The sequence below is a fragment of the Onychomys torridus genome, chromosome 3 (assembly GCF_903995425.1).
Source record: "Onychomys torridus chromosome 3, mOncTor1.1, whole genome shotgun sequence".
In the NCBI taxonomy this organism is placed as follows: Eukaryota; Metazoa; Chordata; class Mammalia; order Rodentia; family Cricetidae; genus Onychomys; species Onychomys torridus.
In genome coordinates, this window is record NC_050445.1 from 98,116,231 (window position 1) to 98,143,961 (window position 27,731).

The 27,731-nt window shown below is 43.7% G+C and overlaps 1 protein-coding gene across 12 annotated transcripts in view; it reads left to right on the forward strand.

Moving 5' to 3' along the window:
• Itpr1 (inositol 1,4,5-trisphosphate receptor type 1) overlaps positions 1–27,731 on the forward strand; it is a 336,728-nt gene that overhangs the window by 182,153 nt on the left and 126,844 nt on the right. For all 12 annotated transcript variants that reach the window (XM_036181157.1, XM_036181158.1, XM_036181166.1 and 9 more), the window contains 9 exons: positions 2,312–2,437; positions 4,088–4,288; positions 5,980–6,231; positions 8,633–8,758; positions 9,622–9,750; positions 15,434–15,554; positions 18,544–18,728; positions 21,724–21,872; positions 22,762–22,873. In XM_036181157.1, coding sequence (XP_036037050.1) covers positions 2,312–2,437; positions 4,088–4,288; positions 5,980–6,231; positions 8,633–8,758; positions 9,622–9,750; positions 15,434–15,554; positions 18,544–18,728; positions 21,724–21,872; positions 22,762–22,873 — 1,401 coding nt within the window. The remainder of the gene's footprint in view (positions 1–2,311; positions 2,438–4,087; positions 4,289–5,979; positions 6,232–8,632; positions 8,759–9,621; positions 9,751–15,433; positions 15,555–18,543; positions 18,729–21,723; positions 21,873–22,761; positions 22,874–27,731) is intronic.

Sequence of the window (27,731 nt, forward strand, 5' to 3'; positions counted from 1 at the left end):
AGTCTACTACTTGACATTCAAATAGTGCCACACACAGAAGCTACCTTCTCAGTCAGGGAGAAGTTATGAATCAGGTGAGTTGTACGTTTCCCCAGCCACAAGGAAAGCACAAGCTGAATCCTTCTGGGACGTCAGACTTGTAGGTAACTTGGAGTTAATACAGGTGTGCAGTCATACACACTTTTCTAGTATGTAGTATGGGTGGATGATTTGATGGCCATAGCTTGGTCCTAGGCGTCAATGATAGCTATGCATAGAGTGATGTTAAAGTATGTACAACCAGACTGATTTGAAGTTGATGCCTGTAAAGGCAGAATTAACACACACACACACACACACACACACACACACACACACACACACTCCCTCTCCATCTTCCTCTCTCTCTCTCTCTCCATCTTTCTCTCTCTTTTCTTCTTCTTCTTCTTCTTCTTCTTCTTCTTCTTCTTCTTCTTCTTCTTCTTCTTCTTCTTCTTCTTCTTCTCCTCTTCCTTCTTCTTCTTCTTCTTCTTCTTCTTCTTCTTCTTCTTCTTCTTCTTCTTCTCTCTGTCTCTCTGTCTCTGTCTCTCTCTCTGTCTCTCTCTCTGTCTCTCTCTCTCTCTCTTTCTGTGTGTGTGTGGGGGGGGGGGGGGTTGCTCACTCACTGTGGGATGAGCACAGTCAGTCCAGTTTGTGAGAATGATAGCGATTCCTAACAAGTAACATCTTGTAACACAATGTCTTCCAAACTTACCCACCTTGTAAAAATACCCTTTAAACCCCAGAAGCTCTTCACTGCCCTGAGCTTAGCAGATTCTTTTTCTAGTAGAAGAAATGGAAGCATGCAGGACTTTTAAGGTTGCCACTCTCAGCCAGCAGTATTCCTCTGTCCTGAGTCCTTTGATGTCTACATCTGAACACATTTTGCCCACAAATTAGAGGTAGGTGTAGTGCCCACTCCCACCTACAGAGACTTGTTACTAAAGTTCTGTTGTTCCTCTGGTTTTGTTTCATTACCATAGCTGGGGTTGCTCACAATTCTGTATCACTTGTTCTTGATGGGTACATCCTGTCTTCTCCCAGGGTTGTAAATATGGGCCAGTTCCAACCCACTGCCTGTTTGTGCCTAGCATGTCAGTTCAGAATAGCTGTTGCACTTCCAGGTAGTTCCATAAGTGCCCGCAGTGTTTTAAGGTTTAGCTTCTTGACTCACTAATCCTAAAATTTTTCTGCCTTGCTCTTGAAGTTTGCTGAGCTCAGTTCAAACCAGAACCGATAGCTGACTTACACCACGCCATGACTACCTCAGCACTCCGTGTGGGATTTCTCCCTTCACCGTCCTAATGACTATACAGAGTGTGCACTTGGGTTTATCTCTACTACGGACGAGGAAATGGAGACACAGAGTATTGAAATAACTTGTTCCGGCCCCCACAGTTAGCAAGGCCATGTCCCTGTGAGATCAGAGCAAAGCAGACAGCGTGAGGGTCCTCATTCCGTGCTGCCAATCTCCTGCCTCCCGGGAAGAAGTGGTAGACAAGATATGCAGAAGGCAGAATGTGGAAAGGAGGATGTGAATGGTGACTTCTACTTTGAAGAGACTTGGTCTCCTTTTATTGCCCCAAATGTTTGCGATTGAGAATTGGGCAGAATGACAATAGGTTTTCTGTTTTCTAACAATATTTAACTGTTTACTAACACTAAAAATATTAATAGGAAATTCCATAGTCTGAATGAATTATGGAAGAGTCACATGACCAATCATGTGGTATGCTCAGGGCAGATGTTGCCCCATTCTTCAGAAGGGAAAGCTAAATCTTGGTTTACAGATATGACTCGGGTTACAGAGAAAGCAGTAGATGAAAGCAGTTGTCCTAATTTATAATCTAAGGACTGTTCGTCTCTTCCCTGGTACGTGCTGCTGGAAGTTAATATGCTTGACAGTGGGTGAACTCTAAAGAGTCAGCAGATGAGCTAAGGGTCACCGGCAGGGGTGGAATGGCCCTGCCTGCTGTCCACTTCCATCTCAAAAGCAAGGATTTGGAAATTCAGCCAATAGCAGACAATGGGATCCTTCTGTTAACTTTGACTCCGTGGCCTTTTCCTATACAAAATCTTTGTGTTTGTGCCAGTGTCCAGTGGGAAAGAATTCCTTTTCAGTCATGGGGCATAAATCTGTTTGTTCCTGGTTGCTGCTCAGTGGGGCATGCAAGCACCTCACTCTACCCGCAGTGGCCTGGGCACAGGCGTCTGGATCCCACCTTGGTAGAAGGTGTTAGTATGAAGTAGAAGCCTCAGAATAAGTGCTTTTCCTGTCTCTCCTCCCATACAGGCTGAAGACACCAAGATGCAGGAGATAATGAGGCTGGCTCATGAATTCTTGCAGAATTTCTGTGCAGGCAACCAGCAGAATCAAGCCTTGCTGCATAAACACATCAACCTGTTTCTCAACCCAGGGGTGAGTTAGGAAGCCTCTGGGCAAACCTGTATGGGGAGGACTATGGGAAACCTGTTGTCCTTCCATATTGTGTGTTCTGGAACTTGTTAGAATGTAGCATTCGTTCCAAAGGAGAACATTTTGACCAGCTGCCAGGATATAGGGACTCCATATTGTGAGTCTAGGATGCCATGGATACAAAGGAGGAGAGTAGTAGGGGCAAAGAAGGTGCATTTCTGTTTTTTCCTAATAACATTTCTGTGTCACAGTTACCAATACAAAAGTGAGAAGTCTCAGTACTTAGCTAAATATGTAATATGCCCACAGAACATTTCTATATTGCATGTTTGTTAAGTACATATTCCTGGATATAGTAAGTGAATGTAACACATTTTGTTTAAGATGCCGTCACACTTCACGCATTATCTTACATACTGCATTTTTTTTCCCAATTAACACATCGTTGATGCCTTTGTAAATCAGAGATAAGTGTTTTTTCTCACTATCTTCAATGGCTCAATGGCATTTGATAAAATGGCTGTAAGTTAAAATTCACTTCCTTATTAGTAAATAATTAGGCACTGTCTACTTTTTGGTTTTATAAATAACACTGCAAAAGGTATCTTTGTACGAGTAAATACACATACTCAGTAGAACCACTGGACCTCTCTATGAAAAGGATTTCTGGGTAATAGGATTATGTATGCTCTTTTTTGTTTTAAAAAAGGGGGCAAAAGATAAAAGACAGAAGACCTACCTTATAAAACTCAGTATCTATGAGTAACTCTGGATAATATGTGCAAAACAAAGTTCCTAGAACATACCATGGGATGTCTTCATGACTCTGTGGCAAGCCACATTACAGTGTATGAAGAACACTAATTCTAAAGAAAAGTATCAATTAATGGGACCTTGTTAAAATTAGCTTCTGTTCCCACGATGCCATCAAGAGCAGCCAAGAGCAAGCCACAGAGTGGGAGAAGAAGACATTTACATTACATGTGTACAGCAAAGAGTTGATACTCAGCATCTTATAAAGAAATTTTTAATAAGTCAGTTAGGGAAATGGAAGAGAGCCTTTCTTTAAAAAAAAGGGGGGGGCAAAACTTGGACACAGCTAGTTGATGAGACAAGGTCTTCACCATTATGAGTTATCAAACAAATGCAAATTGTTAGACAAGATTTGACTAAAATAAAAAGACTGTTGATAAGGGTATAGAATAGCTGTATTGGGCAGGAAGCATAGCGCACTGCTTAGGGCACATGTTGCTCTTGCAGAGGATGAGGGTTCAGTTCCTAGCACCCACATGGTGCCTCACAACCATTCATATCTAGTTCCAGAGGATCTGACACCCTCTTCTGACTTCGGCATTCACCAGGCACATACATACATGCAGACAAAACATTTGTACACATAAGTCTAGAACAGCTGTATTATACTGTAAACTGTACTATAAAATATATACAACCCTTTTCACAAGTCACTTAGCAGTATCATGTAAAAACAGGAAATTTGCTAACAAATGGAGTAGTGGGAAGCAAGAATGAGAAGCATGCTCATATGTACAAGTGCTTCTGGGTTTTAGTGGCCTTGTTTATTGCATGTTTTAGCCTGTTCTGGCCTCTTTCTGACCAACCACATCCTTGTGCTCGGTCCTTGTCTTGTGCCAGATCCTGGAGGCAGTGACCATGCAGCACATCTTCATGAACAACTTCCAGCTGTGCAGTGAGATCAATGAGAGAGTGGTCCAGCACTTCGTCCACTGCATAGAGACCCACGGTCGCAATGTCCAGTACATAAAGTTTCTCCAGACAATTGTCAAGGCAGAAGGGAAATTCATTAAAAAGTGCCAAGACATGGTCATGGCTGAGGTGACAATCACGTCTTTCCATCACCCTCCATCTGGTGTTCTGTAGAAACTTGAGTTAGACTTATCTATGTGATTTGGCACCCTCTTGAGGAGCCATATGGAAGGGAAGGGTGTGCTTGTACATGTGCGGAGTTTCACATTTGTAGCTTAGGCAAGAGTCTGATTGATTCGTTGTAGCAGTACATCTATTCCTTGTAAGGAAGGCAGGTTGGCTTGAATTCTTCCAACAGAAAAAAAGGAAGATGAACGATAAACCAGCATCTATGTGGAGATTAAATGTGAGTGAGCCCAGTAAGCCAGACCAGCTTCCTCTTTCGGAATTATGACTTTTTATTTAATTACTCACCTAATTAATTAGCTTGAACGGTTTCGACTTAATATTTCACAAGGAGCATCTGGTCTGCAGAGTGGAGGCAGAAATTTCATTTGTTTCCTGCGGAAGTTGGTTCTGTGTGGTGAATATAGTCTTTGATTAGGAAGGCCCATCCTTCAAACATGATGGCTCCCATGGGATTTGAGTAAACTCACCCTGTACTTGGATTTATTGTGCTATCTGCATCGATGGCTCCAGGGCCAGTAGAGTTGGCTCAGCCTAAGGAACAAATGCCTGCTGCGTTGTTTATCGGCTTGCATGTATTGGCTTTAATGTCTTGATACCTCAAGATGTCTGAGCATTTCTGTTAAATGAGTGTCTTCATGTACTGTGTGGAATAAATGAGGTAGTGATAACAATACTAGTAGCTAACATTTACTTGAGGACTACAATAGTCTGCCTATTGTTCTGAAAATTTGTACGTGATCATTTATTTATTCTGTACAACAAAACTCTGAGTCATGGGTCACATTTTGTCCCCGCGTTTGCTTAGAAAAGAAAAAGAGGCACAATGAGGTTAAGTAACCTAGCAAAAGTATTTGTCTGGGATCTAGACCCCTGACTAGTACTCATTAAAGCTGGTTGCTAATAAGCGAACAGACTTCTGGGGGAAGTAATGCAGTGGTTGCATGCTTGACCAGCATGCGTTAGGTCCTCGGCTCAATCCCTAGTAGTTCCAAAAAGTAAAAATAAAATCCTGCACCTGCTGAGTTGAGGGTGCATTGGCAGTGAGTACATTGTACTTACTGAGTTTATTTTGACTTCTGTGCCAACCATTTTTTTAAACTTTAGTGCTTCGTATAGTTCTAAAATTGATGTATAGTAAAATAGGTTTGTTAGAAGCCATGTCCTAGGAGACAAATAGGTATGCATCGCCATACTTAGCTAAAATGTCTTGACTTTTTGATGAGGGCTGAAAGGAGCACATCTTAGTTAGAAGTGGATAATTTATGATCAAAGAGATAAGACATTGGATGGAAGATTTGCATCAGGATGCCTTCTACAATATACCAAAAGATGGAAATGTTTAAGCTAAAAAAACAGGCCTAGCAGTCTTGTCTTTCCATGGAATGTTCTGGTATACAGCCTGGTCTTCCCCTAATAGATTTGTTATGATCACCGTGATTACTTCTGTGTCCTTGGATTCATGTGATGCTGTTAAGAAATGTTGTTTGGTCAGTCTAGAAACAAGTGAGATCTAGATGAGTTTAGTGATACAGACATAACTCGCTCAAAGTCTGTTTTGCTATACACAGAATTTTGTAGGGTTGCCTCACTCCTGAAAGCTTGTAACTCCAGTGAAAACTTTCTCTGTGTAGCTTGTCAATTCTGGAGAGGATGTCCTCGTGTTCTACAATGACAGAGCCTCTTTCCAGACTCTGATCCAGATGATGCGGTCCGAGCGTGACCGGATGGATGAGAATAGCCCTCTCATGTACCACATCCATCTGGTGGAGCTCTTGGCCGTGTGCACAGAGGGCAAGAATGTGTACACAGAGATCAAGTGCAACTCCTTGCTCCCGCTTGATGACATTGTTCGTGTGGTCACTCATGAAGACTGCATCCCCGAGGTGAGCAGCTTGGCCCTAAGGGCACCTGTCTCACGGCTCTGTGCACACATGGGGTTGTGGCTGGGTGGAGACATGGTGGCTGGCCTGCTAAGCCCTTGAGTTTAACACCTTACAGCTCATGTTGCAAAAAATTTTCACACCTCTGGTATTTTCCTGGATATTGATTTTATGTGAGAAGAACAGGAGGCAAATTAAGTCTCTGCTTCTTCATAGTGAGTGGACTAAAAGCCTCAGGTCTGTGGAACTAATTCAGCTCAAAGAGGATGTGCCCCCAATGAACTGCCTAGAAGTGAGGCTAACAATGGATTGAGATATCTTCACTGTAGGTTAATTCTTTCAAGCAAAAACTCTTACTAAAGAAATAATGAGTGACCATTCTACAAAATTTGGGAACTATGGGTAACTGTAAGAAATAAAAACTGGTGTATAATTTCACTTCCTTAAAAGCCAGGTTTGGTGGCATATGCCAATTATCCCAGGAGACAGAAGCAGGAGGATTGCCATGAATTTGAGGCTAGCCTGAGCTATATAGCATATACCAGGCCATGCAGAGATACACAGTAAAACTCTATCTCAGACAGACCAACAAAGAAGTAAATCTCTTTGCCTGTTTTCCCCATTTCCTTCTGTATAGCAGTTGTGTTTTACTATATCCCACTTTCATCATGGTTTGTTGTGGGATATTTGGACACTGTGTGAAGGTGTATTGCTGTGACTGGTCTAATAAAAAACAGAAAGGCCAACAGGTAGACAGGAGGTAGAGGCAGGATTTCCAAGAAGAGACAGGAAAAGAAGGAAGAATATAGGTGTGCAGGAAAACCCAGGAGATGGGGAGAGGAAACAGGAGATGCAAGATGGAAGAAAGGTAATTCCACGTAATATAATGTATATTAATATAAACAGGTTAATATAAGTTATAAGAGCTAGTTAGGGACAAGCCTAAGCTATAGGCCAAGCTTTCATAAGTCTCCATGTCATTATTGGGAGCTGGCTGGCCGGACAAAAAGACTTGTTACAATGATTTCTTTTAACTTCCTGGTGTCTGTAGTTACTCGAAACAATATACTTACATTTAAAGATCTGGGCCTCACAAATAAAAGCAAAATGGCATTTATCTTTCTGGGTCTATATTATCTCAGTTATATAATATTTCTAGTTCCATTCATTACCTGAAAATTTCACGATTTCATTTTTCTTTATAGCTAACTAGAATTCCTTTGTGTATCTATACCACACTTTTATTATCCATCCATCCATCGGTTTAAGGATATTTAGGTTGTTTCCATTTCCTAGTACTCGACCACTGGGGACATTTCTGTGAGACATCTGGTAATGTCTAATTCTGGAAGATTTGCTTTCCTTGACATCCCTCCTCCCTCAAGAGCTCTCATTGCACCACGGCCCTGTCAACACTTGATACTGTCTGGTCCCTTTGGTTTCGATTGGCTCATTGTGGAGTGATGCTGGTGCTCAATTTCTAAATATTTATATACCATGTAATTCACTCATGTAAACTGTACCAATTAGTGGGTGTTCTCACAGAGTTGTGTAGTCATCCTCTGTTCACCCCCAAAGAAGCCCAGACTAGCTGGTAGCCACTCCGTTTCCTTCCGTTCCCCTTGGCCTAGATAGTCATGGATTTCTCTCTGCCTCTTGTGGCCATTCAGTGTAAATGAAATCACACCTGCATGTCTTGTTCTGGCTAGATTGTTGCACTTAGCATAGTTTTTCACAGCTTGTGCAAGTTTTACATGCATTGGTACTTGATTATTGCCAAGTAATCTTCCTTATATCCAAATTCCACATTTTGTTTCTCCAGCCGACGCCAATACAGTTTTGTGCTGTTTCCACTGTCGGCCGTTATAGAGGGTGCTGCTGGGGACATCTGCATTCACCTTGAGTGTGGACATAGGTCATGTCTTCCCCGCTTCCCTCACTGCAAACATCTCCCAGCCTGAGCAATGCCATACTTAATTGTGCCTTCCCAAACAGGAACAGTGCTGTCGAACCTGAGCCTCTAATTTGGTCAGAGTTTTTTCACCAGATTCTATCTCAAGACCATAAAAACATTCTCTTGCCGGGTGGTGGTAGCACAGGCCTTTAATCAATCTCAGTGAGTTCAAGGCCAGTCTGGTCTACAAAGTGAGTTCCAGGACAGGCTCCAGAAGCTACACAGAGAAACCCTGTCTCGAAAAACAGACAAACAAAAACATTCTCTCCCTAAAGCTTCATGGTTTTGAATTTAATAATTGTGAATTTGGAAAATCAAAAGGCCACAGAAATAAAAGCCAGCAGGGGAAATGGAGTGATGCTGTGCACCGTGCCTCACTGTGAGGAGGATGGAGTTTGTGGGCTCCTGGGTACCGAGTGGGGTTTTCACAAAAGCTTCATCTGCCTGCAGGTTAAAATCGCGTACATTAACTTCCTCAATCACTGCTATGTGGACACGGAGGTGGAAATGAAGGAGATTTACACAAGCAATCACATGTGGAAATTGTTTGAGAATTTCCTCGTGGACATCTGCAGGGTGAGGCTTTCGTGTGTGTGTGTGTGTGTGTGTGTGTGTGTGTGTGTGTGTGTGTGTGTGTGCGCGCATGGACATGTGAGTATGATATGTCTGTTATCCCTGTTCAGAATGCTGTAAAACCAACTGTGAATTTTATTCTGTGAATTTGTGAGTCTGTTCATAAGACTTGATTATTTTTAATCCTTATTGGTTTTCTTTTTAATAATTCCATAATTTATTTGTACTATAAGTGAATTTTATAACTCAAGGTGTAGAACTAATAAATTTATTTTAAAATTTATTCTTTAATCCTATAAAGGGCTACTCTTATTCTAAGCAGAAAAAATTAAGTAATGGATAGGTAAAAATCCAAGACATTTTCTTATTCCAAACCTGTGAGGTCAGATATTGCACATTGTGGCTTCCTATTTCAAACTGCATCTCAGTAAAATTTGATCAAAGAGCATAGGGCCTCATGGTACCTTAGGCTCTCCTCATTATGTGGGTGACAGAGAGTAGGCGGTGACCTTATCTGGGGGCAGTTTACCTTTAAGGGAAATTGGCTACTCTACTTTCGGTCCCATTTGCTGCTCTTCAAGGTTTCAGACTTGCTGGGTACAGGCAGGAAGTGGGACGAATGGCCATGCCAGTCTCTTTCCAAGTTGATTCTTCTGTGTTATGTCATGCTACTCAAGCTGGGTTTTCTTCTCTTTCCACAATGCATACTTTGTTTATTTATTCTTTTGCTCTGATTCCTTCTTTCTGGGATAAATTCTGACCTATAGATCTTTACCTCTGTGCTGTGATTGGTGATCACTGGGGGAGGCGATGGGTTTCTCAATATTCTGGAGCAGGCATTTCCAGCATACGACTGTGTTTTCCAGGCCTGTAACAACACGAGTGACAGGAAGCACGCAGACTCGATCCTGGAGAAGTACGTCACTGAGATCGTGATGAGTATTGTCACGACCTTCTTCAGCTCTCCCTTTTCAGACCAGAGCACCACTCTACAGGTGAGGACTGCCTCAGGCAGCGCGGTTTTCATGCGTGGTCTCCTGCAGTCAAGCCCAGGCAGCGTGCAGTAGCTGCTGTGAATGAGCTACCCTGCAGAGTCAGAGTGGAAGCGCTTTGTCAGGGACCCTTGGGAGCAGAATCGCAGTTGACCTTAGGAGCTGTAGGAATTGGCTCTGGGACCTCTCCTGTCTTCACATACCGAATCCCAGGGATGCTCAAGTTCTGAATACTAAATGATATAGTGATTATATAGAATTTACTACAATTTACATAGAATGTACATAAAACCTACCCACATGTTCCCGAAGACTTTAAGGCATCTCTAGAAGACTTATAATGAGCTCTACCATGCAGCTGCTGTATGAGTGGTAGGTCTACTATATTGTTCAGGGGCTGAGACAAGGAAAAGTGTGGTCCGAATCCCATACAGATCTGATTATTTTTCAGATATTTTCAGTCCTTGATTAATTCTGCAGATGGAGAACCCAAGGACACATAAGATTGACTATACCTAAAATTCTTTTATTCCAACCTCTCTTCAGTAATCTCCAAATACTGAGAACTCTCTCTTCGAGTATGTACACCTAGAATTCCTCAGAAGTGCCTTGTGGCTGAGGTGGGAGGTTGTTCAGTGGGACACTACCTCACCAGCTCTGTGGGGCACCATTCACGTGGGATTCTCTGGGACGCCTTCTCCACCTGTGCCGCCTTGCCGGAGCTTCGCCTGGACTTACCTTGTCAAAGCCTGACCTCTGTAGATCTAGGGGCCGTCTTCACTGTTTCAACTGAACACAGCACTTTTCTTTTTACAACTCACGTTGGCCACTATAGCAGTGACCACAGGCCCACTGTCCAGGCTGCCGAATGAAAGCAGAAAGCCAGAAAGTCACCAGTTGTCCTTGTCATGGACCGATGATTGAACTAGGATGGCTGAGTGAGAGACATAAAGTCTCAATTCTCCAATAAAAATAAATAAAAAGCTAATGTAAATTCTCCAAGAGAAGAATGATTCATAATAGCCAATATAGTATTTTTACGATGGAGTTCTATATTTCAGTAACTATAATAGAGTTATTTTAGGCCTGGAGAGATGGCTCAGCAGTTAAGAGCGTGTACTATTCTTCCCGAGGCCCCAAGTCCAATTCCCAGCACCCACATCAGGTGGCTCACAGCACACTGTAACTCTGGCTCTAGGACATATGCTTTACATAATTAAAGATAATTTAAAATAATTTTAAAAAAAGAATCCATGTAAGCTTAACACAGGCTGTGAAGTAGATGGATTTTTTGCCATGGAGTGAACTCAGCTCAGAGGCTTCAACTCTCATCCCCAGCTATGCTCTCAAATGCCAAGTGACAGTCACCATGATTTCAGCCCTGTGCTGACCCTAAAGCTAAGTATGATCTTCTCAGTGAAGTATATTCTCTTAAAGACTGTTGAGAAACTTCAAGTAACTAAACAGCAGCAGTTAAGCCGTAGGAGAATGTAGTTACCGTGGCTGTACATACTTGAGAAGTGGAGCAGGAGCCCATTAGCAGCCAGGCACATCTGTTTGTGCTTTGACACGAAGTACCAACCAGGAAAGTGCCATGGTGAGTGAGGCCAGACCTGCTTCTCTTGTAGTATAAAGTGGCAGCCACTGTGATGATGCCCCCAGAGACCATGGGACAGTTTTGAAAACCAAAAGTGTGTACTGTGGGCCAGCTGATGACCTGAGGTCAATCCCTGCAGCAAGAGAGAACCGACTCCTAAGAATTGTCCTCTGACTTCTGCAACTGTGCTGTTGAACACATGTACCTACACACACACACACACTCTAAAATCAAGCTTTAACTGGTGCTTATATTATGGCTTCTCACCTTAGCTGCTGCTGTTCCCTCTTGTGGAGCAAATTTAACTAATAAGCACGAATTACGAGCGAAGCAAATCTTCAAATGACAAGTGTTCTGAGTCCCGTCTACTGCCTAGAGTATCCACGTGTATCTAGAATTCAGAGTCTAATTTTAAAGAAGTGGCTGACAGATTGCTGAGCCGTTCATTCATTGCTAACGGACACTCCCTGTGGTGGGCCTGTAGCCTCCCGTACTTTTCTTTTGTAAGGCTTGTCTTCTCCTTAGCTAGATCTCAGTGCCTTCTCCCTCACTCCACATATGCCAGGGACAAAAACGGTGAAGTTGGCATTAGATGTAGCCCTTTTGAGCTGCCAGCGAAGTGTCCCAAGAGTCAGCTTGGAAACGTAGAATCAAGGGAGGAAGAGGAGAATTTTGGAGGCTTTAGAGCAAGACAGATTGTATTCAAATCTCCATTCTGTCCCATATACTCTCTGTTAAGAGGGAGAGGTCACTGGCTTTCCAATGCCCTCCCTCTCCTTTATCTCCCCTCCCTTTTCATGTTTTTGCTTCTGTTTCTTCTTTCTATTTTGAAATAGGGTCTTATGTAGCCCCCAGTGGCTTCAGACTCACGGTGTTGACAAGGCTGGCCTTGAATTCCTGATCCTCCTGCTTCGCTCTCTCAAGGCTGCCACGCCACAGCTAGCTCAGGACTTCTTCTCTTATGTGTCCACAAGGGATGTCATATCAACTTCCCATTCTCTTGTGAGAATGAGAGGTGATGTTTCTCTGAAACGTTCAGTGCAGTGCCTAGCACACAGCAGGTGCTTCAAATGTAGAAGCCTGTGCTAGTCCATAGACTGATGTCTCTCTGACATTGCTGGGTCCTTTGTTAACTGTGGGCACCTAGTTATCAATTTTTTGAGTGAGCACTTGAATTTCTGAGAGTCAGAAGAGTGGTAATGACCAAAGATTAAAGGTAGGCTTAAGTCTTAGCCATGACAGTGCAGAAGAGGTTTCAGCGGGCCTGAAGAGAACATGAGTGAATCAAGGGGAAGGCAAGAGAGGCCAGAGGAAGGTTCAGGCAGGATAGGATTCAGAACCAAGTGGGACCTCGGGATCTGGGAAAGCAGAGAGGGCCTTAGTAAATAGGTGATGGCCAGCTAATTTAGTTTCGCATTACAGTGGGGCGCTTGCTTCAGCTCTGTTCTGGGAAGGGAACATGGGATTACATGGAGCTGCAAAATGAACTGAACTGGAGCAGAGAGAGAGAGGGGTGGGCAGAGGGAAGAAGGAAAAGAAGGAAGGAGCAGCGGAATGGAGAGGAGCAGCCATCCCACTGTCCCTTCCGCAAGGTCTCCCTAGCCTTCCACCACTTTGAAATAGCACCCCCTTGTGGACGAATCCTGAAATTGTCACACTCCCTGTATGCTTTTGATCACCCATCCAATCAGACAACGCACCAGCTGTAGGAGTAGCCCTGCCACTTTGCCCAAGGAATCAAGTGAGCTGATGTCACCAGGCCGCCTGTTGCATTTGGCAGTTAGGAGACAGCTACTGGTGACCCATTAGGTCATCTTTTACATCCCCAGGTATCAGACAGGAGCAAGTAATTTATAAACACTGGCTCAGGTGATTTGAGTAATGGGGGGGGGGCACTTCTCCAAACTTTAGGGTTCTCATCCAAAGTTCAGCATTTACAATGGTGTCACCTCCTTCTTCACAGGATCACACTGAGGCTAAATGAGATATTTGTAAAGTACTTAGCACAGGGCCTGGCCAGGGGAAAGCACTCGGGGCCTGTGGCTGCTTTGATGGGGCCCCTGTATAAACTCAGGAGCTAAGAAAAAGCCACCAAACCTAGGAGCTGATTCTAGGTTCCTTGGCCAATTTCCCGGGCTCCCTGTACCCTTGACCTCTATGAGTAATGTAGCTTAGTGCTGGATGGTGGGAGTGCAGGCCGGGATGTGCTTCCTGAAGATTTCAGTCCCAGGTGAACTGAATGGGGGAACAGGATGACTCAGTGCCCTGCTGGCCCCTCTTAGCACTCGTGGATAATTTTAGCCTCCCTAGCCTTTGTCTTTCATTATAGCATGAAGGTAACTTCCATGTCACATAATTATTATCCAGGCCCAAATGAGATCATGCATGACATGCTGGCTTGTATTCTACACTTAAGAAAGGGAAGATACATTGGGGATTTAGCTCAGTGGTAGAACGCTTGCCTAGCAAGCGCAAGCAGGGCCCTGGGTTCGATCTTCAGCTAAAAAAAAAAGAAAGAAAAGGAAGGGAAGACACATGAACGACATTTACAGAGGAAACTGAATTTTCTGTGACGCTGTTTCATTTTCTTACAGTGGACTCTTTTCCTCCAGTACTGTTCCCTTTCTTCCGTCACAGAAATCCCTTTAGAATTCCCACTCCTTGTCCCTTGCTCCCGTCTGCTGGTTTTTAGTGAAGCTTAGAGGATCACCTGTCCCAAACAGATGACCACTGTCTGTCTCACCATTAACAGTTACCTTTGCCTGGTAGGTCCAAAGCTGTCATTTGAGGAGAGATGAAAATCACCATTTAAAAAAGCATCCAGAAAGTCAGTATCTAATGTAGTAGATGTGTGCATTCTCTTACTTTACAGGGAGTAGGAACTTAGACCTTCACAGAGAGGTCTTCTCATGGAAGGTAGCTTCCTCGTACCCAGTGTGCTCTGTTAAATGAATGTTTATAGACCCTGCCCATCACAGCTGGGTTATCTTTATATCAGTGAAGACACTGCCAATAAGCAAGGAAGGGAGTAGATTCTGGCTCACACCCATGTAGCATTTCTTCTTTGTGAATTAAAAATAGAGTTTCTAGGGCCAGTGAGATGGCTCAGTGAGTAAAGACACTTGCCATCATGCCTGAGAACCTGTTTGATCCTTAGATCCCAAATGCTAGGAGGACAGAACTGACTTCCCCATGGCTATAAATATGTATGCATGCATATAAATAAATAATAAATAAATAAATGTAAAAAATGTTTTAAACATACAAACTCTGGCTGAGCATGGTGACATGTGCCTATACTGCAGCTGCTGGGAGGCAGAGGCGGAAGAATCATGGGTCTAAGGCCAGCCTGGGTTCTGCTCTTAGGACACAGAGCTTGGAGGAAAGTTTGGGGCAATTTACTGTCATCTGCCTTATGTACTGGATGAAGCTAACACCAAGGTGAAGTTACTGACTTGAAGTAAGTCAGCTAGTTCGTAGCTGGATGAGGTTACTGTTTGGGGGAGTTCGACTTCACCGCTGAAAATCTTTCACCACTGAAAATCTTTCACCGCTGAAATCAAGTTTAAAAATGCATAAAAAAAATAACATCAAGTTTGTAATAATGGTGTTTTATTGCTTTCAAATGATCCTGACTTTTTCTTGTCCTCTAGGAACTGTGTTCATTAGCTTTCTGTCACTACAATGAAAAACCTGAAATAGTTAAGTTAGAAAGAAAGAAAAGATTGATCTCGCCTCTTTACCTTTGAGAAAGTGTCTGTCGGCCATCAGTCCTGTGCTTTGGGCATGGGATGAGGCAGCATGTCACGGCAGGAGCATCTGTGGGCCAGGCCTGTTGGACAGCTCATACACAAGAAAATCAGAAGAGCAAAGGGAAGGCCAAGGTCTCACAATCCCTGTCGAGGCATTCTTTCCATGTCTCATCCTACGTCCCACCTCATTCCAGGGGATCGGTACTACTGGAAACATCTGGAGCCTAGCCCCTTGCCCTGCTGGAGTCCTCCCACTAGCTCTGGATTCAGGACAGTGTCCGTTTCTAACCAGGTCACCAGTGTCTACACAAGCTTCTTTTCCTTGCCTCTCCCCCAGACGCGCCAGCCTGTCTTTGTGCAACTTCTGCAAGGTGTATTCCGAGTTTACCACTGCAACTGGTTACTGCCGAGCCAGAAGGCCTCCGTGGAGAGCTGTATCCGGGTGCTCTCTGATGTAGGTAAGGTGCCAGCTCAGTTCCGATAAAACGGGAGGCGAATGAATTGCTGGCTGTTGACTGAGCCTCTTGTAAGGAAGGAAGCTGCAAAGCCGGACCCAGTTCTTCTTGATTCCTCGGGCCTCTGTTTTTGCCAAGCTGGCAAGTCCTTGAAAAATAAGATTCCATAGTTCAAAGTCAGACGGTTCTTGGCAAGTGACAATCCGCAAAGATATTCAAGGCCCCGGGAAGTTCCTCATTCAAAGCATGAGTCTGTTTACCCTAGCAGATGCATTTTGCTATATGCAAACTTTCTTCCCATGAAGCACCGTCAGATCCCAAGGAGCAACCTTTCCCACAAGGGCTGCATTGTTCTCATCTCCCTAGGCAGGGGCTGGTCCTCCTCCTTCTCTTCACTCACTAGTTCCCAGTACCCTCAAAGGCCATTCTAAAAGGCAATTATCATCCCCGCCTTTTTCTTCCTGGGATGCTAGGTATTGAACCCAGGCCTGTTCCATACTAGGCAATTACTCTAGCACTCAACTACACCCCAGTCCTTTTCAGAAAAGTTTAAGTGGTACCATCATTGTACGTATTTCTGGGGTACAGCACATCAGGGCAATTAGCTTCTTGTGTGCTAGGAAGGTAAGACTTCTTTCTTCTAATTATTTTGAAATAGCTGGTCAATTGCTATAAATTATAGTACCCTATGGATGCCCATAATCCAGCCTTTGTCTGGGCCTTCTCCCTCTGCCCTTGCTGAACACTTTTCTTCTCTTACTTCTACAGCAGCTACTTAAAAAACAAAACAAAACCAACTTATGATGTTACCCTTCCCCACCTTCCGTAAGTTCTATACAAAGGAATATGCTTCCCACCCCAGGTGAGAAGTCTTGGGACTGGACTAGATCCCCAGATCCTGGCAAAGAGCAAGGGTAACACTTGTCAGAAAGGGTGTTTCTTAGGAACGAATTGGGCGCTTTACAGGAAAGAAAATTTCCATAGTGACCAGAAGATAAACATAAGTAATTCTGTGTTCTATGATGTAGCTTTTGAACAAGCGTGGGGTATGTTTGTGAGGACCCCTTGCCTTGGTTTTTTAGGCTCTGCCTGATTTCTTATCCTCTCATATGACAGGTATTGCGTGTGTGCATGCATGCATGTGTGCATGCATGCGTCCATGTGTGCGTGTTATAAGAGATGAGGCTGAGAGAATGCCTGGATGACCCTCTGCTTTCTTTAGACTGGACAGCAGTTTATACAGATGTGACATGCTGTTCAGGCTGGAATGTCTGAGTGAGTCCTTGCCCCTTAAGTTAGTTGATTCAAATATGAGGAAGCCAATGGCTTGATAGCCGGCTACATTTGATTAGAGAAGCTACATCATTCAGTAGCAGGAATAATACAGAGAAAACAAGAGCACAGCTCAGTGATAGAGAATTCGCCTCTTCTGCATGAGGCCCTGGGTTCAGTTTCTGGAACTGAAAGGAAACAAAAACAGAGAGCCAAAGCCTGCGCAAAAAAGCCCAGCCAATTGACTCCCCAGACCCAGTCCTATGCCCCTTGGGAATGGCCACCTTCTGACTAAAACTGTACTTGAAGCCCAGTGTGTCTTGTTCAGTTCTAGATAGCTTAGCCAGCTCATGGATTTTCTTTCTTTCTCTATTTTTATTTTATATGCATTGATGCTTTGTCTGAGTAAAGGTGTCAGATCATGGAGTTACAGACAGTTGTGAGCTGCCATGTGGGTGCTGAGAATTGAACCCGGGTCCTCTGGAAAGAACAGCCAATGCTCTTAACTGCTAAACCATCTCTCTGGGCCCCAGGGCACGGATTTTCTAACAGAGATGAGTGTGAACTGTGTGTCCTACTTTTTTATATTTTTCTCCCACGGTTTTCCACTTAATAGAGTAAACTGTTAGGAAATTACTGACGAGCTATTGATTCTTTCCCTGTACATTGTATGTTCTATTAAGATAAAAAACGGCTGCTCTCTAGCACATCTTTCAGAATGCTTCAGTTCTTTTTACAGTCAGACACAGGCAGTAGAGAACACTTTCTATTTCCAGTGTTTTAAAGCACTGAAGACAAGAAATGGTTCCTTTGGTTTGGGGAGGAGTCCCCACACAGAAGCGTTCATCTGAGCTTCCTTTTTAAGGCTAACTTATATTTAGTATTACTTTCAGATTCATGGAAAGTTATAAACAAGATGCAGTACGGTTCTTTGTCTTCCTCACCTTTTTCCTCAGTTAGCCACATGCCCATTGCTAATGCACATTTGTCAAACGTTGGAGGATGACACTGATACATTGTCACTGAACTCCAGGCTTGATTCAGATTTCACTAATGTTTCCATGAATGTACACCTGTCTCGTACTCATTGTCAGGTCCCCAGTCTGGTCTGTGACAGTTTCTTGCTTTTTTCTTGTTATTTGTGACCTTGACAATCTTGATAAACAAGTACTGGCCAAGTGTCTTTTCTAGTGTCCCTCCAATGGGTTGCACTGTGTTTTCTCAGGGTGAGAGTGAGTTGTCCATTTTTTAGGGAAGGGAAGAAAAGCCTACAGTATAGAAGCTGTTTGTGTTCTGGTCATCAGAAGTCAGCTTTTTGTAGGCAGTGATGTAGGGCAACAACATTGGTAAAACAATTCCCTGGCCTAGTGAGTTGTTTTTCTGGATAATTCTTAAAATGTACAAACATGCGGGCATTGATGGGAAGCCATTCGTTTAAAATGCAAGCTGACATTGAGCTCTTCCTACATCTTCCCCAATCTTTATCACTTGGCACCATTTTTGTGTTCATGGTTGCTCCTGTCCCCAGAATTGGAATTGGGAAATCCTAACCTAAAATATGGTTAAAGGTTGAGCTCCCTCTCTGTCTTCACCAGACTATACATGCTTGCCTTATTATAGTCATGGAAAAAAAAAAAGGGCCTCATGGCTGCTGAGGCTCTAACCCATGTCCTGCCACTCTGAAAGTTGTAGACTCACGAGCTGTCTGTCTCTTTTGCAGCCAAGAGCCGGGCCATAGCCATTCCTGTTGACCTGGACAGCCAAGTCAACAACCTCTTCCTGAAGTCACACAACATTGTGCAGAAAACAGCCATGAACTGGCGGTTGTCAGCCCGCAATGCTGCTCGTAGAGACTCGGTTCTAGCCGCTTCCAGAGACTACCGAAATATCATCGAGAGATTGCAGGTAATGTCTGATGCTGAAGGAAGTGGAGATTAACGTGATGATCACAATTGTATTTTCTCAAGCCACAGAAAACACACAAGCTCGGCTGCAGAGAGAGGTCAATGAGGCCAGGAGGACAGTCATTTGGTAAACAGAAGCACCTGCAAGGGAGCCACTCACCTGTTAGACAGTTGCCTCTGAGTGTCAGCTGTATTATTGTCTGAAATCTCCGTAGAGCCTCCCTGTGGCCTGGGCTTCCTCACATCGAGACAGCCGAGCCTCTAAACATTTCTAGGGACCTCTTAAAAGCAGTTTTGTCTTTATCACACAGCTTTAAAGATGTCAATTGACATTAATTCAGCTGCCCTCTACTGGTCAATGCAGCCTGAGGTGCATTTCATCTCTTAGGAGGGGAGTTCAAACTACTATTCAATGGGAAAGATGTTGCTCCCGTGTTACAACAATGTGTGAACTAGAGTGTTTTGTAATGGCTATCATTGGAAAACACGTGCCCTTGAACAGTGGCATACAGCATCGTAAGCACTCAAGGGCTTCTGTTAAAATGTCTAAGGCTACTGTTGTGGATAAAAATTGTTATCGTTTGGAGAAGTAATTGAGTCACTGTGAGGCTCCATAATTTACATAAAGACAAATAGGTTCACTGATTGATTTATCAGCCCTGGGCAGGTGATATCTGATGGTGAGAAAAGCCGTCGATGATCCCCCCCCCCCCCGCCCACACACACACACACACCTTTCAGAGAGTCTCCAGGTTTGGAGGAGATGAGGCAGTTAATCAGCTAATTACACATATAAACCTAAAGTGATGACAGGAGACCTAATCTTGACTGAGGCTAGGGTAGTGGGTGATGGATGCTTGGCTGAGCAAGTAACATTGAGCCAAGATCAGATTTAAAGAAGCAAAGGGTGGGAAGTGTCTTTTATAAAGAATATTGTACAGAACGAATCCACTGCCTGGCTACATTCCTTGTGGCTAGAAAAGGCCCCAGGAGCTTTGGTGAGAAGTTAAGGATTGCAGTCCTTCCTGTGGTGGAAGGCATTCTTAAGCATTGGGAACTTTGCTTCCTAAGGACTGTTTCCTGACTTTCTGTGTTTTTGGAAAGGTGAGGGATACAGACTCAACACTCCTGAACAAACACTGTTTTCTGGACATAACAGTCCATGTCAGTTATCTGCAAACATGTCAGTTTCTTGCCTCTTCTTAGATTTAGTAAGTACATCCTGGGAAATGGAATAGATGGCATAGGTAGGTCACACGTGCTATAAAGACTTGTCAGTGCTTTCAAGGACCCTGGGTTCGCAGTTTGGCATTATCCCCGAGTCCCTGTGATCATTCGATGCCCCCGTGCAGCAGGAGTTGTAATAAGGATGGTCTCTTGCCAATTAACCACCTCTGTAATTAATTCTCATCTAGTCACTTGCTCCCTCAGCATTAGCACCTTCCTCAGCTCATTGCTTTGCCATCTTTGTTGCTCTCTCTGTCTCTGTCTGTCTCTCTGTCTCTGTCTGTCTCTCTCTGTCTCTCTCTCCTCGCTTCTCGTTCTCACACTCTCCTTTCTTGCTCCTGCTCTCTGATTGCTGAATGTCATACGTTTGAAAATATGATGCAAACAAATTTCAGTGTAAAGTCCAGACTTCTCAAAAGATGCAAGCTTTCCTTAATACAAGCTTGCGTTAATACAGTGTTAAAGAATTCCTTCCATCCCATGCAGGCGCTTTCAGCTGTGTTGGAGTTGGGACCAGTAGGGAGTGAAGAGAAAGGGAAAGAGAAGGTCCAGTGAAGGACTGAGGAGAAAGGGGAGAAAGGAGAGGAAGAATTGTCTCCAAAGGCGTACTCTTAGGGAAGCTAGTGAGAGCCTCTTCTTCACTTCCATGGAAGTCGTATGAGTTTGAGAATCTGCATCCTGCTTTCTTAGGATTTTTGTTGGGAACCCCTTCCCCCACCAGGGGAAATTATCTCATTTTATATCCCTTTCTATGTGTCCTAAATATTATTGAGCTGTTACCATTACACAGAGTCTCTTACACATAAGCAAAGACTATCTTTATTGGTTTAATTTTAGTTTCTGGATAAAATACCTTTTGATTCCTTTTTTAAAGCCCCCAACAGGTTAAAATATTGCAGTGAGGTGTCTCTTCCCATGTGAATCCCCCTGTGCTGTGTTCCTCCCTGGTCTTAGCATGCTGCTATTTAAACTCTGAGTCAGCGGTCCTCAGGACAGGCTCCAAGCCATGGCACGGGCTGCAGCATCGTTCGAAGATGATTCCTCGTGTTTCCTATCATTTGCCTTTAAATGATGTTTGTTGTGTTGGGTTGGTGGCCCTTTCAACTTCTCTGTTTTCCTTTCCTACAGCTGTGTGTTTTGCATTTGAAGACCATCATGCTATCAGGGTACATGTATTTAGCATGTTGGTACAGCATGTTCATTCATTCGTGTTCTCATGTTTATATGACTTTGTTGTGTAAGTGATGCTCATTGTAAAGAATCAGATAGCCCTAGTAACTAACTATGTAGAAGAATATTCAAATCCCCTCTGATCCCACCACCCAGAGAAAACTAGTGGTGATGTATTCGTGGGATTAGGTATGTATCTTTAGATATGGATATTGTTCTTAAAAAAAAAAACAGTGTCATAGAATCCATACTATTCCCTGACTATTTTAAACTTACACTGTAGACATCTTTTCACATTGTTAAACCTGTTTTTGTGTGTTGTACTTATAAATATGTGGAATGGCCCTCGAGTAGCATAAAACAGTCTCAGATGAAGGGGTGGAGAAAGTGTTGATTTGTTTGTCCTTTGTTTTCTGCATTGGGAGGCAATGCTTCCGATAACCACTGGACAGTATCTAATAACCGAAAATAACAGGAGATAGTACTAAAGCTACGCTAACACAGCCTAGGTGTATGCCATGCTTAGGCGGAGAGATAGTGTCTCACCTTGTTAGCCAGCTTCTGCCTGAGCTGCTGACCAAGCGACGCTTTCATTGCAGGACATCGTGTCTGCCCTGGAGGACCGCCTCCGGCCCCTGGTCCAGGCCGAGTTGTCTGTGCTGGTGGATGTTCTCCACAGACCAGAACTGCTTTTCCCTGAGAACACCGACGCCAGGAGGAAATGTGAAAGTGGCGGCTTCATTTGCAAGTAAGCAGCTCCCCTCCTGGAGTGGCAGCCAGAAAACACTGATGACCAGGCCAAGGCCCTGTTCAGAGGAGGAGCCGTTGGCCACTTTTTAACTCTGTGGGTTCAAGTCAGATACTAGAACCCTGTTCTGACCATCCCAAAGTAAACTCGTCTATTAGATCCTATTTACTGACACTCCCCACCCCCTAAATTGAATTGCATGCCTGTCCTTTTTTTTTTCTTTATCCAACATGTTGGGAGCAAACACTTACCATGTGTGGTACAGACAAACAGAATGTCATGACCCTCCAGGCCCTCAAAAGTCTTGGATCTGCCTTGACCACGATAGCATTTCCTAACATGTTGTTAGCTTCTTAGTGTATGCCATGGGGCACAATCTAAAAACAAACCAGCGGTTTTATGATAAGAAATCCCCATTTGATTTTCACTGGTGAGATTAGTTGTTGGTCTAGCTTGAAGGTGGGCTCTGCCCTAGGAGCTCCTCTGAAGATAACAGAGGATACAGAAAGTGTGTGTTTGCCCAGCCACCAACCCCATGAGGCTTTTAAAAATATGTTACTGGCATATAGTAGCAGCAATCCTCAGTGGATAAATAGCCAGGCTTATGAGTAGGGCTCTGTCTGCTTTCCCCTCCTGGTATAATCTCTCCATTGTATGCGGCCAGCTTCTGCCCTGTCAGCCTGCTATCTGTTCTCAACCAGCAGGTGGCGCGTGTGAGACGTAGCTGCTGACTGGCTCCTTAAGCGGGTGGATGTCTTGAAGTATATTTAAAGTTGGAGCCTTTGATAAAGATTTGTTCTTTAACTGACTAGTTAGACCGAGTGTCTTGTGAAAGGTCTTTAGCTGGAGGATGTTTTCTGGATGTGACCCGTGGTTTTCTTTTATTCAGGCTAATAAAGCATACCAAGCAGTTGCTAGAGGAGAATGAAGAGAAACTGTGCATTAAAGTCTTACAGACCCTCAGGGAAATGATGACCAAAGATAGAGGCTATGGAGAAAAGGTACTGCATTGTATTTTCATGTTTAAATCATGCTGTAGTATTAAACGTAAGGTTTGAGCGTGCTTGGAATCCCCTTAGTTACTAGCCGGTAGTTTACTTTTTTCAAAGCTGTTTCTCCTCTCCCTAAAGGTAGCTGAATCATACGACTGTTTCCCTGCAAGTCAAATATTATTAGTTGTCTCTCATACACTACTCACTATGTAACCTAATGTCAAGGAAATAGTTGTGAGACCTTTCCTATTGAACTTCCCAGTGAGGCATAATCCTCGTATGTATCAGTCCTGATTCCTGAATTTAGGGTTCCAGCTAAGCATACCTGCGAGTTAACTTACCTCTTTCTGATGTAATGTTGCACAATCCCTCCAGCACCTCAAGAAACTCCCTCCAGTTCTAACTGGAAGTAAGACAAGCAGGTGTGTCACCACTTCTGATTGAGATTGTGAAATAGACAATCCCCAGGACCTGACCATTCTTGGTGTATGGAGAGAGCAGGCATATACCATGTGTCTCACAAAGGGCACAGTAGGGCAAGGACAATCCTAGCGCCGCTTCTCATCTCCAGCAGGAAACCATAAGCACAAGTCTCAATGCCAGCAGCCTTCATTGGGTAGTTAATAACATCACTAATTGTCTGCTAGCCACGTTTATCAATGCTTCCTGATCTCATCAGCCTATCAGAATACCCAGTAACTCGCTGGTAAGCTCTGGGGAAGAGCCTTGGTAATTAAACCACGTCTTTCCCTGTCAGAATAAATTAAGCTACATCTTGCTTTGTCAGAATAGATGGAGATAACCAAATCATCAGAAGTATAACTGACTGCTGAAATCTTGCTTTTCAGCCTATTTCAGCCTTTTCAGTCTCTCGTTAATGTTAGCTTACTTAACAAATGAAGCTCCCTGGATAAGAAAAAGAAAACAGCAAAAAAGTGTGCAGTTGTTACTGCCTTATCTATCCCTTCCCTGTCCTCAGATCTCTAGGTTTTTAAATATCACCCTAGCCAAGGCTGAAGCGAACCTAACATGCACAAAACCCTGGTTTTGACACAGTACGCTGTATAAAACTGGATGTGGTGGTGCATTCCTGTAATCCTGGCACTAGGGAGGTGGAGGCAGGCTGGTCCAAAGTGTAAGATCATCCTTGGCTACTTAGAGAGTTCCAGGCCCAGCCTAGGATATATGAAATCCTGTCTCAAAACCAACCCAACAATCAAAATCATATATCCATGTCACTCTAAATGTTTATAGTATGTACATTTAAAGGTGAATACTTGGTCATGGAATAAGGATTTTGTGGACAAAACCTGACTGGAAGAAGTTATGAATCTAAATAGTAGGTGTGAAGAGCCTTAGTCCAGTGAGAAATGATGACTTGCCCATAAAGACACACACATGGGCAGGTTTTAATCAAAAGAAAGGGAGGGAAGAGAGAAGTCAAGGGCAGCGTAGGGGTGGGGTGAAAAGAGAAAGAAAGACGGACAGACGTCAGGGAGTGGGAGGTGCTATGAAAGAGTAAGTGGCCAGAGTTTAGAAGAGCCTCTTGGCCCTCTGTTCACTGTCCTTGGTAGCTGGTGAAGAAATTAGCCAAACCCAAGCCCAGAGGCTGACATCTCTTTCCAGACTGCTTGGGACTGTCATCCCCACGTCAGGAAAATGGAAACACTGTAAACTAGGATGGGAAAGACCACAAAACCAAGGGAGTTGTTGTAGGAACCTCCAGTACAGACTTGAAACCTCAGGCCCTGGTGCTTTGACTCTTTGAAAATGCTGCTTAACCATCTCTATGTGTGGCACTTTGAAATGGGCGGAAGGTGTGAAGGGTTTCTACTTCCTCCGTCTGGCCGGCAGTACTGACTTTGTCTCACCAAGGTTCTTTGGTGATATTTCTGATGGCTACTGCCTGTCCTTGCTGGATTGAAGAAGCATGACCATAGGCAGGCCAACATTTTCAAGGGTAGAAAAAACTCACAGCCAAAGAGCTCACCTCCTGTTTTCAAGGAAACCAGTTGGCTTGGGTTTTTATAAACGAGGTTGGTTGTCCTTGGCCTGGTGCTGAGGACACTCCCATGCTTTCATCTCAGTTTTCCTACTGGTTGCTCCTTGTGTGGAATGTTCCCATGGCTACCACGTTCCTGAGGATATTTGGTACTGTCCTTCTTTCTTGCCCTTTCTTGAGTCTTTGTAGCCACAGATTTAGAGCTAGAAAAGGCCTCAGGCTTTGACTCATTAACCCTCCCTTGGGCATAAGCACCTGGGCTGGGATGAAATATCTGCCCAAGATCACTTGGAGAGTCTGAATGGGATCACAGCTAGAACCTCGATTTCCCACATCCCAATATGTGTCCTTTCCTGCCGCTCACACACTGTGTCCTCCAGTTGGGACCATTTCTGTGTCTTTTTCTCTAAGCTGTAGTCCGTCCCTATGGAGAGGGAGGGAGGCTTTGTGTGCCTTTGCCCATCTCCACATTTTCATTCAACTTCAGGACTTCATCAAGGTCACAGATGACAAAGAAATCTGAAACAATTCCTTGTTATTCTGCTCAAAAAGTGTCGGTGTGCTAATGTGGTTGTACTTCCATAAAGGGAAAAAGAGTCCATTGAGAAGTATGACTCAGACTACCAAATAGATGAAAATATGTCTCTTGAAAGCTGGCATGCTTTTTAATCACCAGATATAAAATTTACTGACCTCTTAGGTGCCAGTCCCCCATCTTACCTCAGGTCAGCCTCAGAGATAAATATTGTCATTATTTTTAGACTCAAGTGTGGACATATAAAAAAGGTTGATAGTTTGGCCTAGGGTCATACAGCTAAGAGCAATGCTCCGTCAACATAAACCCACAGTCTGACTCCGGATACCTAGATTTTCACCAGTGCATCGCAGGTGAGCAGGTGAACTACACTTGGGTGCTTTAAAGTTTCCCTCGTGTCTTAGCATTGAAGTGTTCATTATGCTAGAATGGTTACTACATAGAGGGGGAGCCGTCGGTGCTGCAGAACGTCTAGGCTTCAGCTCAGTTCTGATTTGTTACCCACTTGAAAAAAGTCTCCATTTGGTAGCAGGTAAGTTCATGAAGTCTGGTTGTCCTGGGGCCATCAGAAAGCTGCAGTTTTGAATATTGGGAATCAGAGGAGTGAGGAGTGAGTGTTTAGGCCACTGTCCACAAGATGTGTTAGTCCAGGGAATGTCAGAGGGACTAAATGAATCACAGTTGTGGTGTTTTAGTGAAATGGCTGAGAGGGAGGGCTATGTTATAAAGAAGACAGGTAGCTCTGTGGTAAAGTGTGGCTGACAGACCCAGTCCCTACTAAAAAGATAGATAAAGCTTGGGAGCCTGAAACTCCAAGATTGGGCAGCCCCAAAACTAATGTTGACTAGTAAGTACCTCATGAAGGAGTGAGAAATCACACTCTGAAACAGCTGCAGAGCAATTCCGGAATCTGCCTTGCCCTGCCAACTGACTCTCCTAAGAACTAACTTGGAGCTCAGCTTGATAACTAAGACCCCTGAACACCAAAGAATCTGAGAAAGGAAAGCTACCAGGAGTTGAGGCCAGCTTGGGCTATATATAGATCTTCAGAATGAGACCATGTCCCCCTCAAACGAAACCCAAGCAAAAAATAAAAATAAACCAACCCAGATAACAAAGTATTAGTTCCTTACAAGGACAAGCCCCTGTGACGTAGGCGCTCCCCTAGGTCTTACCACCTGTGAGCATGTCACCAGTGAGGTCCGCTTCCCTGTGTGAACTGCCAGGATACATTCAAACTGTCTCCACAGCATAGCAAGTACTCAGGAATTGAATGAGTAATTATCTTCACCAGTTGTGTCCCTGAATGCAAGGAACCAACAGTGTATTTATTCATGGTGTGAAGTATAAAAATAAAGAACATTTGAAAAATTATCACCAAAATGATGTTGAAGTACATCTTGGTATGAAGCTGCCAGTATCTTTGTATCGTGTATTTTCTAAGAGATCAAACTTTAGAATGATACCATGATTGCATAAATATAAATATGTATATGAAGTGCCCACTAAAGTCTCCTTTGAGTCTGGAATACATTTTGCCCATGGTTAAGAAAAAGGTAACATTCCCATGGCTAAGAATCTTAAAGATTGTTCTGAATCTTTCTTTAGCTCACAGAAAATCATCAAGCCCCTTGATCCTGTTTGAAAAAATAACATAGTTATCTTAAGTATCGGCCTCTCTCAATTCATTGTGGGTTTTTATTATGCTGATCTTGGTTCATATTATTAGTCAGAAAGCTTTGAAAGAAATTCAGAGGCCTGGAACTAATGTAAGAGGATATCCCAAAATTTATTTAACATTCCACTTACCCCTTCTGAATAATCTCTGCTTTAGTTCTAGAGCGAGCCAACCTCAGGTAATGCCAGGGTTTTTATTTCTTTCCAATTGTCAGCTCTCTGCTAACCACGGAAGCTCCTTGGTTCTAGACGAGTAGAGTTCTGGCCCTTCTGGCTACTAGTATTTCTGTTAGACACTTAACTTTTCAGAATGGAATGTAACAGAGTTGCTGTGAATTGGCCCACTATCCTTAAACCAATGTACTGAGTTTTTTTTTTTTAATTCCTCTGGAACTTGATGCCAGTATTATCCCATGTTACTAATGTACCTGGGGCAAATGTTGACCATCACTCATCCACACTCCCAGGTTCTGAGATATGTTGTTGTGAAGTTAATCCCAGATCTGACTGAGCCCAACTGAGGTTTGGGCTCCTGACCCCAATAAACCAGTCCAATGAGTTAACAGGACTCCAGTCTTTTGTCCTATCCCTCCCTGTCTGCTTCTGCAAAACAAAGCTCAGGGAGTTGGCTCTCGATCCCACTCAGTTCAGGA